The sequence below is a fragment of the Lactuca sativa genome, chromosome 4, assembly GCF_002870075.4.
Source record: "Lactuca sativa cultivar Salinas chromosome 4, Lsat_Salinas_v11, whole genome shotgun sequence".
Classification (NCBI taxonomy): Eukaryota; Viridiplantae; Streptophyta; class Magnoliopsida; order Asterales; family Asteraceae; genus Lactuca; species Lactuca sativa.
The window spans coordinates 67080351-67098397 of NC_056626.2; the positions used below are offsets into that span (position 1 = coordinate 67080351).

At 32.4% G+C, this 18047-nt stretch overlaps 1 protein-coding gene across 1 annotated transcript; it reads left to right on the forward strand.

Annotated features, from left to right (window-relative positions):
* Positions 1 to 340: 340 nt before the first annotated feature.
* LOC111879962 (serine/threonine-protein kinase BSK2) lies at positions 341 to 9196 on the forward strand. Its single transcript, XM_023876387.3, has 9 exons — positions 341 to 620; positions 895 to 1130; positions 1853 to 1988; positions 2089 to 2222; positions 7671 to 7776; positions 7897 to 7982; positions 8081 to 8428; positions 8511 to 8624; positions 8712 to 9196. The coding sequence occupies exons 1-9, from the start codon at positions 548 to 550 to the stop codon at positions 8961 to 8963; spliced, it is 1485 nt and encodes a 494-aa protein (XP_023732155.1). The 5' UTR covers positions 341 to 547; the 3' UTR covers positions 8964 to 9196.
* Positions 9197 to 18047: the final 8851 nt, after the last annotated feature.

An 18047-nucleotide genomic window follows, 5' to 3' on the forward strand; every position in this document is an offset into this window, starting at 1 on the left:
AATTGATGACACGACACAACGAAACACAGGACACGAAATGAAATTGGGAGTGAACTTATGAACTTATGAAAGTAGGATGCCTTATTAGGCAAAGGGATAATAATGAGGATTGAAGGTCAAATTCTTGACGAGATAAATTTATGGTACGAGACTAGGTTTAAGTAGCGTATGAATGTTTTATGCATTAAAGAGTAAACACCATATTTTCAGTTCAGAAACCACACGACAAAACATGTAAGTAATTTACTCTAAAGAAAATCAACACGTTAAGTGGAGTGTGAGTCAACAAAAAGTTGACCCTGTGCTCTTCACGTGCTCATATCATCGACTTATCATGTGACTTCTCCAGTCTCCTCCCTTCCCTTCCTCTTCCCCCCAATCATAACCACTCTCTCTCCACCTGTATTTCCTCCCTCACTAAAATAAGCTTCATCACACGCTCCATCAACCCCCAAAACTTCCCACACTTCTTCATCTCTAGGGTTTTCATGCATTACAACCAACACATAGTGTTTCCTTTGAAATTTATGTGAAGAAATCATCAGCAATGGGCTGTTTTCAGTCCAAAACTGCCAATGTTCAATCTCCTGACCAAGTTCCTGAATCCAAACCAGATCCAGGTACCTCATCACCTTATACTCCTCTTGCTTCACAAAAACAGCTTTCCTTTTAGCTTGTTATGTCGAACTTTGTGTTTCTCAATGCAAAATCTTTCTTTTTTAATTTAAGTACACCACCATTATTCTGTTTGTTGTACTTTTAATGAAATACCCAATTCTTCGAAGTTGACAGTTCAGTGTAACTCGATTTTTTGGCATTGGAGTACGATTCTGTATTTCGATTTTGATAATTTGTTGTTGATTGGTTTGATATTACGAATTGATGAAACAAAAGGTGATGGGGAGCAAGGATTAGGTCAACAGGATCAAGAGCAAGTCGTTCCTGCATTCAAGGAGTTCGAACTTACGGAGCTTCGAGCTGCTACAAATGGGTTCAGTAGTGAGCTTATAGTTTCCGAAAGTGGTGAGAAGGCTCCCAATGTGGTTTATAGAGGAAAGCTTCGTAGCAATAAAGTCGTTGCCATTAAGCGCTTCTCCAAGCTCTCTTGGCCAGACCCCCAACAATTTGTGGTATGTATCTTCCACACGCACCTGCATCTATGTTTTTTGGGCTTGTTTTTTTGGTTTGATTTTCAAATTTTGGTGCTTTTTCCTTGAATTTGTATAAGAATGTGGTAGCTATCATAGTGGTTGACGTGCAATAAACCCTTGTACGTGACCTATTGTTACGAATTTAAAGTAAAAGCTTTTTAGGAAAGTGATATGATGATTTATTTTCTGTTGCTTTTCTGGTTGAAAGAAAAAGTCATAAGTTAGATTTACTTAAAAAGAGGCTGCTTAAAGGAATTTAGTAGCTTTTTGTAAGGGCACCCCTTTCTAACTAACATCTAAAAGTAAAATAAATGAAACCTTTTTTTTTTTCTTTCTTAATTTGCATTTTGTTCCCTAAAAACTGCATTTTGCTTATGACTTTGACTAAAAAATGTAGCTTTATCAAACATTAATCCTGAAGTTATGATTGTTGTTTTTAGCAAAGAGTCTGAGTTCTTGTGATGTTTTGGATCTTTATAGGAAAAATGCTTTAAGACTTACTAGTTTGAAATATCTAAACTTCTTAAAGATTATTTTGACTGAAATACCCCTCTCCAATGTTTCAATGAAGTCGCTCTGAAGCTTGTTAGCTGACAAAAAAATTGAAAAATGGTTTTCACACTCCTATTTCTTTTTTTGGGGGGAAATGTAAATTTCCAATTTTACCCCTTATGGTATTCTCAATGGACATTTTTTTATAGGCAGAAGCTGCTGGAGTTGGCAAGGTTAGGCATAATAGATTGGTGAATCTAATTGGGTGTTGTGCTGAGGGCGATGAGCGTCTTTTAGTGGCTGAATACATGCCTAATGATACTCTCTCAAAACATCTATTTCACTGTATGAATTCCAAGTCATCCTTGATTTTCTATGCTAACAAACTATTTAGGCTCATCAAGATGTAAAAATTGTTTAACCATTTATTGTTGTTGTTATATAGGGGATAAGCAGCCTTTGCCATGGGAAATGCGTGTTAGAGTTGCCTACCATATTGCACAAGCACTTGAACATTGCAATGCAGAAAATCGGAAAATTTATCATGATCTGAATGCTTATCGGGTGCTTTTCGATGAGGTACATGTTTAATTAATCACAACTTTACGTCTCAGGTAAATTTATATAAAGTTAAGGTAACAATAAAGTAGTAGCGTTTTAATGATGTTAGTATTCATATTATGTTTTCTCATTAATGAAGCATCAATTTGTTTCCTTATATAATGAGCTAAGTGAGTTAGGTAAGCGTACATGTGCATCTCTTTGGGTCTAAATATTAGTGTAAATGTAGTCAATGTGAGGCTTCACCCAATACCTAGTTTGAGTATGCTCTATGAGTGAATTTCTTGATTAACTGCTTTGCAAGACTATGATTGATCTTATGTATAGCTGGTTGATATGTTGGATATTAATTCTCCAACTCAAGGAGTACTAGGCAAATATGGATATATGACCGAGCAAATTGATTGCAAAAGGTACGTACTTGCATTCAATTTCCATTATTAGGAGCATAACTTCAACAAAATTTTTGGGATCAGTAGTTTAATAAATATGTATTTTAGCACCTAATTGATTAGTTGGATGTAGAATTACACATGGATGGACCCGACCAAAGCTTAAAAAATCTGGTCCGGTCATAGCTCGGGCAATGTCTACTCAAATTATACATCATACACAAGTTGAATACTCGATTATAAATTACAAAAATACTTAAAATTCTTTATTATTATTATTATTACAAACACAGCACTTAAATAATTATTGAAAATAAACAAAAGAAGATAAAAAGAGTTTAAAATTCGAAATATGGGTTATATATAAATATAATTGAGGAAAAAGACAAAAATGTATGAAATTTAGATGCAATTAGTTATCATCATTACTATTATTGTATTTGTTATTACGGTTAATTTCACAAAAGCTATTATATTTTCAACCTTTTACTCAAATAACCATACTTTATTTATTTTTTCGTTAAAGCCATTGATATTTTGAAAATTTTGCAGTTTAGCCGTTGCCATTTTAAAATTTTCGCAATTTAGTCATTCTTGAGGCTCCATTTCTGACTATGGAGGCTTTCTTTTTTGATAGGAGTCAATATCAATAATCTTCTCTTCTTTCTCTTGAGCATATGCCATTATTTTAGCCTATGTATAATATAAACAATCATATTTAGTTGATAATCAAACCAAATTAGTCTGAATGCAAGAAAAGTACATTTCTTTTTATACATTTAGTTTCATACCTAAGGTTATTTTTTGTTATTTCATTTTAAAATAGTCCAAATTGTAACTTTTTGAAACATAATTCGGTTTTTGGAAAAGTGGTTGTAACTTACAATTTGGCGGAACATATGGCGTATCCAAATTGTAACTTTTTGAGAGTGGTTGTAACTTTGGACTAATGGATTCCTCTCCAAGCCCATGCTAATGGATTTGGACTATTTTAACTTACAGTTTACTAATGGATTTGCCATTTTTTGAGAGTGGTTGTAAAAAAAGTTTGGAAAAAAATGTATATAAAGATGTGTATTGTTTAGGTGAATGATTGGTGTGTGTGTGTGTATATATATATATATATATATATATATATATATATATATATATATATATATAGTGGTAGTAAATTAAAAACATTAAATGGCATTTAACTCCAATGGCTAGAAACAACCACCACCAACGTCTCTTTTTTGAACGGCAAAAGGTTGTTAGCATGCTGCTAGTGAAAAACCCATCGGGGACGGTGTTTGCCGCCGAAAATAAATGCATCCGATTTTGTCATGACACCGTGAATGATTGGTGTATATATATATATATATATATATATATATATATATATATATATATATATATATATATATATAAATTAAAAAAAAACATTAAATGACATTTAACTCCAATGGCTAGAAACAACCACCATCGTCTCTTTTTTGAACGGCAAAAGGTTGCTGTTGGCATGCCGCTAGTGAAAAACCCATTGGGGACGGTGTTTACCGCCGACAATAAATGCCTTGTCAGTATACCAACTACAATTTCGTCATGACACCGTGCAATCTAACAGAGGAAGTAAAGAGTAGAATGAAGCATCTCTCGTATGAGCTATTTTGAAAATAGTTTATAATATTCAACTTCAAGAGTTTAATGAAGTTTAACCATCTTAAAAGTGCGTAAATTTGGTCCTAAATTCTAAATACAAAGTTTGTTTAAAATTCAAAGAAGTAACAATTAATTTCAAAATCAGTAGTTAAGTATAGACATAACATCACTGATGTCTTCTATAAGTCCAAGCCCTTTTATGATTCTATCCTCAACCTTCCACTCTAAGCTTAACTAAGTTGCAAGTACATGTCAAAATATAAGTGTTAGGCTCAGAAAGTCTAGTAAGTATACCGATGTTAACTATTCAATGGTAAAGGATGAGTGCGGTCATCCAATCCTAAAGTTAAACCCCGCAACATAGTTTTCTAAATCATTAATGGCCAATAGGATCAAATTTGAGATGGGCAATATTTTAAAGGAATATCTCAAAAATAACAATTCATAAAAATGCATCAACAATAGAAAGTATGCAATGCATATGCAACTACCCCCAAACCCAAGTCATTTTGATAATCCTAACTCACCAAAAATGGCTAGAAAACCTAAACAAGGTTAGGACATCGATTAAACTCATATGATGGAGTCAAAATTTGAATTCACCATAGTTGGTTTGAAAGTTCAAAATGACACTCAAGCTTCCAATCAAGCAATATGCGAGTAGTTTGAGAGTGGGGTGATGAATAGATTGTGGAAATAAAGCTAAAAACCCATTTATAATCTCCTATTAACAATAATTTTGGATTTGGGGACAATCCCTAAACCCTAGGTCAATTTATGAAGAATAATAAGGAAGAACTATACCTTCTAATTTTCCAATGAAGTGATTCTAGCTTTTCTTCGGTTACACCTTAGTTTCACTTCTAGCTCTTCTCTTATCACAAAATCGTCATTCTCTTCCTCTCTAGTTCTCTCTAATTGTTTGTGTTAAAGTGAAAGGTCTTCATAATTTGCAAATTAAACCCTTAACTTTCTTTTATTTCCCTTTTGACCACAACTAGACTAGGGGTGGAGCCAGCTGTGCTACTCCTTGGATTTGTTCAAGAACAAGACTCTATTTGGATGCTGTCAATTTCTATATAAGGTATTACACCTAGATGAGTAATTGAGGAATTTGGAGAAATTGACATCAATCAGATTTTGGAAATCGGTGAAGCTGACATCCATCTGCGGTTTAAATCAGCCCAATGGTATGAATTGTTTTATTTTATTATCTTGTCTCTATAATCTCCATATTTTGTTTTATTTCATTTGAATAAGCTTGCTTCTTCTTAATTAAATACATAACTTTATATGTATATCAACTATTTGATGAAATGTCTGAATGAGTAATTTGGTATTGGAATAATGTTTGTGAGGAGATTAATGAACTACATCAAGAATTCAGTCATATTTATATGTTGTTACTCAGTTTGTGGTTGTGGTTCCAGTCTCATTGATGCTACTTTTGGAATGTACCTCTTACCTTCAATTAAAGGCAGACCTAGTTTGCAAAGAAGATAGGTTTAGAAAATAAGTGAAATTACTGGTGTAATTAAGCCAAAAAGTAAGCTATAAGAAGTTTAGCTTGAAGGGTCAAATGAGATAGCTAGGAAGAACGAGAATAGTGGTGTAGTTTTAAAGGAAACAAAGCAGTATCAAGAAAAGCATTTGGTATCAAAATGAAGTTGAAAGAGAAACACTGGTAATGAAAATGAAAACCATTGTAAAGTCAAAAATGATGTTTTGAAATTAAGTAACAAGAAGTTGAAGCTTGAAGGGTCGAATGATATAACAGTCTCAAATGAGTTGTTACTTAATTTCAGAGCATCCTTTTTGACTTTACAATGGTTTTCATTTTCATTACTAATGTTTTTCTCTTTCAACTTCATTTTGATCATGAATGCTTTTCTTGATACCTCTTTGTTTCCTTTAAAACTATACCACTATTTCTATTCTCCCCAGCTATCTCATTTGATCCTTAAAGCTTCAAATTCTTGTAGCTTACTTTTTGGCTTAATTGCACCACTAATTCCACTTCTTTTGGCTTATTTTCTGAAACTATCCCCTTTGCATCCATGGGTCTATGGGTTTGCCTTTATTTGAAGGTAAGAGGTACATTCCAAAAATAGCACCATGAGACTGGATCTGGAACAACAAACTGGGTAACAACATATGAAGATAAACAAATAACAATATGATTGGATTCTTGATGTCATTTGTTAATCTCATCATAAATATTATTCCAACACCAATATGCTCCTTCAGACATTTCATCAAAAAATTGATATACATATAAAGTTTCGTATTTATTTGAGAAGAAACAAGCTTATTCAAATGAAATTAAACATAGTATGAAGATTATAGAGACATAAGATAATAGAAGAAAACAATTCATACGGTTCGACTAATTTAAGCTGCAAATGGATGCCATCTTCACCGATTTCTCTAAAATCTGATGGATGCCAATTTCTCCAAGTTCCTTAACTACTCGTCTAGGTGTAGCATCTTATATAGAAATCGACCACATCCAAATAAAGTCTTGTTCTTGAACAATTCTTACAGGCTACCCCTAGCTCCTATAGCTAGTTCTGCCCTTGTGAATTCAGTACATAAAGAACGAACTTTATTTTTATGATTAACTAATATAATTTAATATATAACATTATATTATAAATATTAATTAGTGCAATCAATATAACCAGTTTAAAATAAAGTGTAATTGTATAAACTTAAAATGATAACCAAACGACCATTTCATTTTGGTTCAAATGAATAGTATTACTCCATACAACTCATTTACACCAAAATTGAATGAAAAATGGCATGGGCTTGGAGAGGAATGGAGTTAGACTTAGACCTGGAGTGGGAATTGGGAAACAGGATTTGGAGTGGGGTTTGTGATGCCCTAAGATTAATCACTTGTATAGTATTGTCTATCAAATTGCTTTCTTCAAAGATTACTGACTTTTACTACAATATTTCATCATAAGTCCTTCAGTTTTGGAACATTCAGTCAATCCTTAACAAAGTTTATCATATTTTGTAATAGTAATAAGTATTAACTTAATTTAGTTAAAATTGGTTATTATGCTTAAAGTTTGTTAAGATTAATGTTATCAAGTCTATACCTTAAAAAACCTACAATTCAGTAGTTCAGTACTAAATTCTGTGTTTTTGAAAGTGTAGACCCCAAAAATGTTGATTTTGACGGTATGTTCCACCAAATTGTAACAAAATGAAAGTCCATACCTTTTGTATGCTATTTGCCTTATATGATATTGGTATTGGTTATATTATATATCTAAAGCTCCTGGAGCATAAACATTAAACATACCCAACCCTAAGGAGGGTATTATACATACAAAATATTAGTATATACTCCCATTTCTTATAACATTATTTTGGTCCATTTATTGACCTCATTAAAATCTGAGTTGCTTTTGTGCATCAGGATGGTGACCCCCGCTTATCTAGTTTTGGTTTAATGAAGAACAGTCGAGATGGGAAGAGCTATAGCACTAATCTTGCTTACACTCCTCCCGAGTTTTTGCGCACAGGTACACCTTACAAAGACCGGAATGGAATCTGCTTTCCATCATAACTCCTCATTCCATTCCAGCATGGTAGTTTGGTTTCAATATTATGTTAAGGGTTATATTCTACCTATTCTATTGCAGGCAGGGTAATTCCAGAGAGTGTGATTTACAGTTACGGAACAGTCCTCCTGGACCTATTGAGCGGGAAACACATTCCTCCAAGCCATGTAATAACATACTTCTACATGTCTCTTTTCTCAAAATTTCTAATTCTCTTGTTATGAAAGTTAAAAAAACATTTTGTTGTCTTAATGATTTTCTACAGGCGTTGGATTTAATACGTGGGAAAAACGTTTTATTGCTGATGGATTCATCTTTGGAGGGACAATATGCAGATGAAGATGCAACCGTGATGGTGGAACTTGCTTCAAAGTGTCTTCAATACGAGGGTAGAGATCGTCCTGATGTCAAATTCCTTCTTACAGCTGTTGCACCCCTTCAAAAGCAGAAAGAGGTTGCATCACATGTCTTAATGGGTCTGACAAAAACACCTGTAATTGTTCCAACTTTACTTTCTCCTCTCGGGAAGGCGTGTGCACGTATGGATCTTACTGCAGTACACGACATTCTCTTAAAAACCGGATATAGAGACGAAGAGGGCGCAGAAAACGAGGTTTTCATAAACTAATTTCCCCTATAATCTGTCACATAACTATTTTTACAATTGTACTTATTATCATCTTTATGAATTTAAGCTATCATTTCAAGAATGGACACAACAAGTGCAAGACATGCTAAACACAAAAAAGTTTGGAGATATCGCATTTAGGGACAAAGACTTCAATGGTGCAGTTGAATACTATTCAAAGGTATTCTGTTTTCTTTATATAAATTGAACCTTAAATGTACATTAATGTATTTTATATAAACGGATTTATATAATTTTTAAAATGCAGTTGGTTACGATGATGTCGGTGCCTTCGGGGACAATCTTTGTGAGGCGGGCCTTGTCTTATTTGATGATTGGACAACCGGAATTGGCATTGAGGGATGCAATGCAAGCTCAGGTATGTTTGCCGGAATGGCCAACTGCCTTTTACATGCAGGCATTGGCTCTTTCGAAGCTTGGAATGGAAACAGATGCTCAAGATATGCTGAATGACGGGTCGTCCTTTGAGGCAAAGAGACAAAACAGCTGGCGGAATTAAGATTCCGAAGTTTCATATTCTCCAAATGCTGTGATGGCCATGGGTCGTGTCATGAGGTATCTGGTAATGTTTATTTGAAATTACTACCCACTTGTATGTCTGTCATAGACTACAGTTTTTTTTATTTTTTATTTTATTTTATTATTATTATTTTAGTTTGTATAAATCACTTTTAAAATGCCTAAAAATTAGTATTTGAGTTATTGTTATTTACATGCCATTTGCTATAGCCTTATCTTGGAAGTTTTTAAAGGTTGTGTTTGTTACATGGGACAATGTTGGACTGAACAAATTTTCTCTGTCTTTTTTTTTTTTTTTTTTTGTAAATGGGATGGAGGGTATTTAAGTCTTTTGTACAAACGAGATATCGAGAGTGATTTGTTTTCCGCCTTTTTTTTGGGTGGGATAAAAATTGCAATTCTTTGTCTAATTCATATCAGTCGAAAGGACTCTCAAGTCCCAAAGAGTAGTACAACTTGTCTTGTTGTTACATCTTTTCTATGTCTAGACCTTAAAATTTGAACCAAAAAGGTTCTTCATGCATTAAAGCACAGTAAACATATTTGATATTTGTAATTATTGTTTTGGTTCACATATAGTTTTTTTATTTTATTTGACATTTTAGATCTTTGATTGAAAGTTAAAATTTTAAACTCAATTACATGTTTAGTGGTTAGATGCAATGTTTTAAAAACCGGATCGAACCGGCCGGTCGAACGACTAAGAACCGGAGAAGGGAGCGGTTCAACTAATATCAGTTTTATGTTTATTTCTGAACCGGAATGACCCGGTCAGTTTTTACAAAAGTCCGGTTGAACCGGTTAAATTAAATAAAAACAAACTTTAATTTTTGGGCTAATGTCATAAAACCCTCAAGTTTTCAGGGTTTTGTCGGTTTTGCCCAAATTCGAATTTTATGTCTGTTTTTACCTTAACATTTTTCAAAAAATGTTCGGTTTTACCTTTTTACCGGTGATAACAGGTTACCATTATATTAACTTTGCAAAAAAACCCTTAAGTTTATAGTTTTTTTTTTTTCGTTTTTACCCTTAAGTTTATAATTTTTTAACACTTTTACCTTATGTATATATTTTTTTTTCATATTATACATATTCAAGCAGAAAAATCATATTTATAAATGAAAAAAATTTAATTAAATATTGTATTTACATTTTTTAACGATAATATATATATATATATATATATATATATATGTGTGTGTGTGTGTGTATGGGTTTTTTTTCTTGGATAAACCATTTAAGATGTAAAAAAAAAATTAATATGTTTTTAGAACTACAAATACGTATTTTTATATATTTAAAAATATACATATCAATAAAAAAACTTGTTCATTTATAAACATGTTTATATAAGTATATACATATATTTTTAGAAGTATAAATATGTATTTTGATATATGTTTTTTTTTTTAAGTATAAATATATTTTTAAAAGTATAGATACATATTAATATATAAAAATTTAAAAATATGTATTTATACTTCTAAAAACTATATCTATAAAACACATATTCATAATACTAAAAATAATATTTATCTTTTTAAATGATATAACCATGCAAAAACACAAATACACACAAACAAACAAATATATATATATATATATATATATATATATATATATATATATATATATATATATATATATAAATAATATTAAAAAAATATAAATACAATATTTTTTCGTATATAAATACGATTTTTCTGCATAAATATGTATATTATGAAAAAAAATATATTTAGGTAAAAGTGTAAAAAAATTATAAACTTAAGGGTAAAAACACATAAAAATGGTAAACTTAAGGGTTTTTTTTTGCGAATTTAATATAATGGTAACCTGGAAAACCTGTTACACCGATAAAAGGGTAAAACCGAACATTTTTTCGAAAATGTTTGGGTAAAAACGGACATAAATTTCAACTTTGGGCAAAACTGACAAAACCCTAAAAACTTGAGGGTTTTTATGACACTAACCCTTAATTTTTTACATCTATTTAGATTTATTTGAGTAAAAACATATGATAAATGTTATAAAGTTTTTACAAAAATTTGGTTGAAGCGGTTAAATTAAATGAAAACAAACTTTAGTTTTTTTACATCTATTTAGATTTCTTTGAATAAAAACATATGATAAATGTTATAACCTTTTTGTAATATACTTTTATTCATCTAAAACTATATTTTGTTTTTGTATTATGTTTTATTTTATTTTTGATATACCTAGATTGATGTAAAACTTATGGTTATGTGTTTCTAATATATTTTGATTGATTTTCAATTTGTATTTATGTGTATTTTTAATGTTTAAATTTGTGAATGTTTATTTGTGTATAGGAAAATAAAAAAAAGCTGAAAATTATAGAAACCGGTTGAAACAAAGCCAGTTGAATCGGAAACCAATCATCATATTAGTTCATCTAAAAAAACCAGTTTTTTAAACATTGGTTAGATTTCTTTTTGGACACGATGAGTCACCCCAAGAAAGTATATTTTTAGTTGCCTTGAAAGGAATGCATCTTATTAAGGGCGTATTTGACAGATGTAAATAACTGTTGCGGGTAGTGGGTAGATGGTAGTGGAAAGTTGTAGCTATTATTTGTTATATGAGTGTTTGTCAAAAATAGCTGAAAGCTTTTGAAATATATAAAATTATATAAAAGAACAATTGATTAAAAATAAATAAATATATAAATATATTTTTAAGGGTAATTGTGAAAATTGATTTTAAAAGCTCAATAGTGTTTTGTTAAACGCTACATGAAGTAGCTTTTGAATTTTGAGAGTTTTATTTAAACTAAAAGTTAAACGTTCGTAATGTCAAATGAAGTTTTTAGTTTAAAATAGAGCGTTTTGTCAAAATCTAAAAGCTAAAAGCTCTAAATGCTTCCAAAAGGTTCGTGCCAAAGACGCCCTAAATATTCTAATTCATTTTTAGTTTATTTGTTTATTAACACTTGTTGCAATTTTTTTTGTGAGATTTTCATTTTGTATGGTGTCAATTCGAAGTACTCCTTTATCTAAATAAATATAACGGTTACATTGTTTTATAAAAACAAGTTCATGCCAAATTTTAAAATTGTCGCATTGTCGGTCCTTACATTGACACTTCATTATAGATATGATCTCTGTGTTTTACTTAAAATTGTAAGTTTAAGATATGAAGTAATTTTATACGGTTAAGGGACATTATTTATATTAAAAAAAGCAACAACATTGAGAAAATTTGAGATTATGGACAGAACTTGTAACTTTGGGTAAAATATAAGGATTAAATTTGTAATTTATCCTAATAAAATTTAGACCTAACCAACCCAAGTCATTAGATTTGAGTTAATGTTTTTATTGGTTTAAGCAACCTGTTTTTTTTAGTGTTTATAATCCAAATTTATTTTCCAATTGTTTCATTGCAATGGTGGAGCAATATTCCTTTTCAAATTTGAATTTAAATTGTCCCCAAGTCAGCATGCATGTTAACTTTGCTCCGAGAGTGCTACTAATCATTTTCCATCAAAAGTGGGCTTCTTCGGTAAGTAAATTTGTAGCGTATTCCACCTTATCCTCTTCTGCACACTTATTGGTTTGAAACTTGTTCTCGGCGTGTTAACCAAGTCGTAGCTATTACCGGATGAATTTATAACTCAACTAACTTAACTAATATATGCACCTATAGACAGTGTATATAGTCAGATTATATAATAGCTTTGGTAAGTTTGGTGTCGAACACAGGGAACGAAATATAATTAATTAATATAATTACTTCCAATTAAACTAGAAAAAAAAAACTTAAATTGGAGATTTTTACCAATTTTGCAAGATCAGAAGAACTTAAATTAAACTATCAAATTACTAACTAAGCAAGAAAATAAGCACAAATTTACTTCAAGATGAAAGAGTACTTCTATTCAGTTCCGATTTCACCTTCTCATATGGTTGATTTCTAGTTGATGGAATATATTAATTACCAATTTGTTAACTAGCTATTATGATAAAATATCTAGACACACTAATTCATGAATTACTATGTAATGATCAAGCACAAGTTAAACACCAAATCAATAATGAGCACAAATTGGACTATGAATGATAGTAGTTACTTTCATATGATCAAGTTAAACAATTAAGCACAAATTAAGATTAATTATGCTCTCTAACATAGTTAAAGTTACTAGCTTTAATTACTTTATCTAAGATGTGATTAATCTTAGCTCTAATTATTTAATAATCATAAACAATTAGGTTACAAGTTCATGCAATTAGAATGATCAACTATCACACAAAACTTGATTATTAAGCAATAAAAACTAGAACTAGAACATGCTAGGGTTTTATTATCAAACACAAGTAAAATCAACATATATCATCTGATAATCGAAATCAACACATACGGATTATGTTCATTTTCACCAAACAAAAGTGTAAGGTTTTTAGCCTCTTATAATAGTTGAAAAACACACAAAATCCATGCAAATAAGACTAGACATGAGTATGTTTAGCAAACCGAGTAGACCTATGTAGAAATTCTTCTAAATCTTTTTCAACTCTTGAGCTCGAATTGCTTCTCAATCTTCTTCTGAGTTTCCAGAGGGTTTTAGTCGCAATTCTCCTCAGAAAATCGGCCATAAGTCTCCCCATTCGGCCTAATGATCGGATACATATAGTTGCCTAAAATCTGATCACCATGACGTGGTTAATTGTCACTATGTCGTGGCCTTCATGAATGTACTGTATTCTCCAAGTCAACTTATTGGACGAGAATCTTCTAGTCGCCACGTCGTGGTAATCTGTCTTCAAGCCTTCTTTGTCTTCTTTTTTCCTTAGTCCACATTTTCCTACTTCCAGCTCCTCGTTTGCTACTTTTTTTTTTATCCCGAGCATGTCTTTTCTACTACAAAACATATTTTAAACTCAATAAATACCTTTTGTCCCAAAATAAACATAATTGTAGCTAAAAGTATTAAGATAGTGTATGAAATATATAGTTAAATATATACATATCAAAATAACCCACACTTGGCCTTTGCTTGCCCTCAAGCAAAACTATATAGTTAAATATATACATATCAAAATAACCCACTTGGTCTTTGCTTGCCCTCAAGCAAAACTGATTTTATTATCATACCACCACATGATCTTCATAGCTTTGTAGACTCTTATTCTCTCAAACTTTTATAACTTTGTCTCTTTTTGTTTTCTCACTTTTTTCACTCAATGCTAAAAATCCTTAAAAAACATATCCTTAAGCAAGAGAACTTAACTTCAACCCATATTGGTTAGATGTATTATTCTAATGTGCAATGACTACATAAGCTCTCCTGGATACATTTATTTTACACGATGCTAAACATATTATGGTCCTCAAACTAAGCAAGGTCATATTTTTGTTCCATGATTTCACTAGGACAGGAACGCCATAAATATAGTAGAACATATGTTGACTCAAATAAACATCAAGACTTGTATCGGATCGTCCCACACAACGCTACCAACCTAGATCTCAACATAACAGACAAAAATTTTCTAACTAGATTCAAATTTCAGATTATTATTTCAAATCTTTCTATTAATTTTTTTTAAAAAAATCCTGGTCATTTTTCAAATTTTTATTAGTATGCTTGCATTTCTATATTCGACCCCTACCCAACACTTAATTGATGCAATGTCCCCATTGCATATTTAAACAATAAAAGAACATAAAATTAAAGAGGAGAAATTGGAACAGACTCCTTTGGGATAGTAGTGGTGAGATCGAATTGTTGAAAGTGTGTGGAAAAGCTTGAACATCTCGTATAACGGTTGGAAACAGTACTTCTGGACTCTCCTATCGTGAATGTAAATGTGTTGGATCAAAATAAACCAAACAACCATCTTCAAAAAGTATGATGAACCTCATCCACGACATGGTAAAGAAATGCCACGTCGTGGTGTCGAGAAAGAATTCATCATGGCTGTGAAAAATAAGAATGTCACGACGTGGTCTAGTCATGCCACGACGTGGTTATAGGTCTGATTCAGTTGTGATAAATACAAATGCCACGACGTGGTGATGATGTCCACGTCGTGGTGACTTCTCAAAATATCATTAAGAGCCAAAATTATGCATCATTCCTTCTTAATGGCTTAGGACCATTCCTTTATTTCTGTAAAATTCTTCAAAACTCCTATCTTCACTATGTGGGAATCTACACTTATTCAAAAATAAAATGGTCTTCAATTGTAATCTTCAAAAAATCTTATGACTTTGTCATCAATTAAGCTCCTTCATTGCTTCACTTTCTTCAATACTACAAAATAAAATCAAGAGACTAGAGAAACATATGAACATTCGGTTAAACTAAAATGAAAACAAAAAATAAAAAGAAATGAAAAAGAAACAATAATGCAAACTCTTAAAACATCGGGTTGCCTCCCGATAAGCGCTTCTTTTTGAGGAGTCGTGAGTCGGACTCCTTCCCTTTTACGTTGCTTCAGGTGGAAGTGTAACCTCCCCGTTCTCCATCATCTTGAGCCTTACTTGTTTGTAGGCAACCTTTCTGTCGAATGCCTTTTTCAAGCTTTCTTGCATTGTTGGGTTGACGTCTTCATTATGCTTCTGCTTTGGTTCTTTTTTCATTCCCGTGTCTTTAGCTTTTTTTTTTTGTCTCTTTCCGGGGTTTTCTTTTCAAAATTGGACTCATCATTCTCTTCTTCTTTTTCTTCAGCTGTCTCCGAGACATGATCTGGAGGTCTTGTAAAAGCAAACACCTCAGAAATCATTGGCATTGACGTTGTAGGCGTCGAATGACTTTCTTCTTTTTCCGACTGCTCTTTGGGTAAAGGCTCCTCCCATTCCTCCCACCCTTCTTCCTTAACGTCTTCAAATTCATCATGCTCAAGGAACTTCGTTTTTTCTTGTTTCACCAGATTTGCATTAGCACGAGATGGGTAAGGGAGAGGTGGTTGATATGGCTCAACGACAGAAAAATCATAATTTTCTTTTATCGCTCACAGCGTGGCACTATTGCCTCCACGTCGTGTCGAATGGGCGGCTTCACAATACTCTTCTTCTTGTTTAGTTATTACTTCAAGTGACTGATTAGACTTTTGATTAGCTGAATCAAGGACCCCAATATGATCCAATTCCTCCTTTTCTTCTGTATACATATCCATAACTTGAGAGATTGGGATTGTCTCAATTTTTCTTGAAGGTAAATCCGGTAACTTTTTCTTGCACAAGCTTTGTTAATTGCCCGACTTGCGTGTAAATGCTCAAAATAGATTCTTGTTGTTCTGTAAGTGTTGCATATGTAGCATCATGTCGTTTCTTGTTAGCTTCCATAAATCTAAATAGCATTGACTTGTAAGCATATATTTTCTCGAATTGGACTTGTTCTATTTGGTAGAGATCATGCTTTAGTTATTGAAATTCTTTTTTATCTTGATCTCTCTTGTACTCAAATTCACAATCTGTAACATTGGGGGAAATGTAAGTATGTCATAGTGAATTACTTATCAGAGTACAATTCCCAAAATCAGAATCATGTGGAAAAACATGGGTGGATGCGCTAGGATCAAACCGAGTCTTTCCCTTTCGAACCGAAAGTACCTGAAAATATAAACATAAATGTAAGCACATAGATTAGTGAGTTCTCTCAAATACCCCATACCATATATATAAACGGGCCTCACCCAAACTGTATATAAGCCCCACCCACAACATAACGAGCCCCGCCCAAATCGTATACGGGCCCCGCCCACCACATAATGGGCCCCACCCACAATAATATATATAAACATACATACACATGCAAGAGTCACAAAGACAACAAACATACACATACATATCATACATATCATCAAGTATCACAAAGGCCACTATCATCCTACACGCATGCTCCAGTGGGTCGACATTGGTGCCTTCGACCGACGAATAGACAAATTGCACTCCCGGAATGCTACTACCACGACTCCTCACACTAAAAATTCCAATTAACCCTAGTAAGTACTCGGGGTAATAACCCATAAAAGGTCTAGACTACCATCCAACATGCTAAGGGGTAAAAGACCATTTTACCATTCCCTTAGTGGGCCTCTCAACCCATGGATCAAGCCCAAAAGACCTAAGGCCCAACAAGGCCCAAGATACCTAAATCCCAACAATGGCCCAATGTAACTGTTGGGTTTTAAGCATTCTAACACTCCTAAGTGTACATGCAACCCTAAATACATTGGATCTATGTTTTCTCTATTATACATGCAAATATGAACTTTCCAAGGTATTCATCCTAACTAGCATAATAACATTGATTCATATGAATATATCAAGTTAGAATTACATACCTCTTTGATGTAGAATGTCTTCATGAAGCTTGAGTGCCTAGTGCCCGAAGTGTGACACCTCAAATGGTTCACACAACACCAAATACACTTGGAATAGATTAGAGAGAAATCCACACTTCATAAAAATCGGCTAGCCCTTTCACATATAATCTAGTGCCGATTTTGTCAACAATAAGATGCTTATATAGTTAGTGACAATTAGGGTAAACGCTAATTGTCATGGATTTCCATTTCCTTGGATCCATGGGTTCAAATATACCATGGAGTATCTTATGGGTTTTAGCCCAACTTGACAATCCATGAAGCATTAGCCCACTATACAAGTATGGATGATTTACACAATCAACCTATATATTTAATTAGTCTTCTTTTGATCACTTAATTAATCCTAGATTAATTCTTGATCAATACTAATTAAATAATCTTATTAATATATTAGAACTTATAATATATTAACAAACCTTAAGTGTTATTTCTCTCATTATAGTCTATCCAAATGCATGATGCCATGCAACCCAAATGGACCATGTCGAGTCGGGTCAAGTCTTACCAATTATAGTTATGGACTTAGACATTAATCCAACAGTCTCCCACTTGGATAATTCTAAAACTATTATTGCAAGTATGACTTCAAGAAGCGACTGGCAAACGTAGCTCTCAAAAGCTTCTGTCGAACTCTGACCTTTGTCAATGACTTGTCCATTAGATAAGGGGTCATATATTCCTCCATTCTAGATATCATATGGACT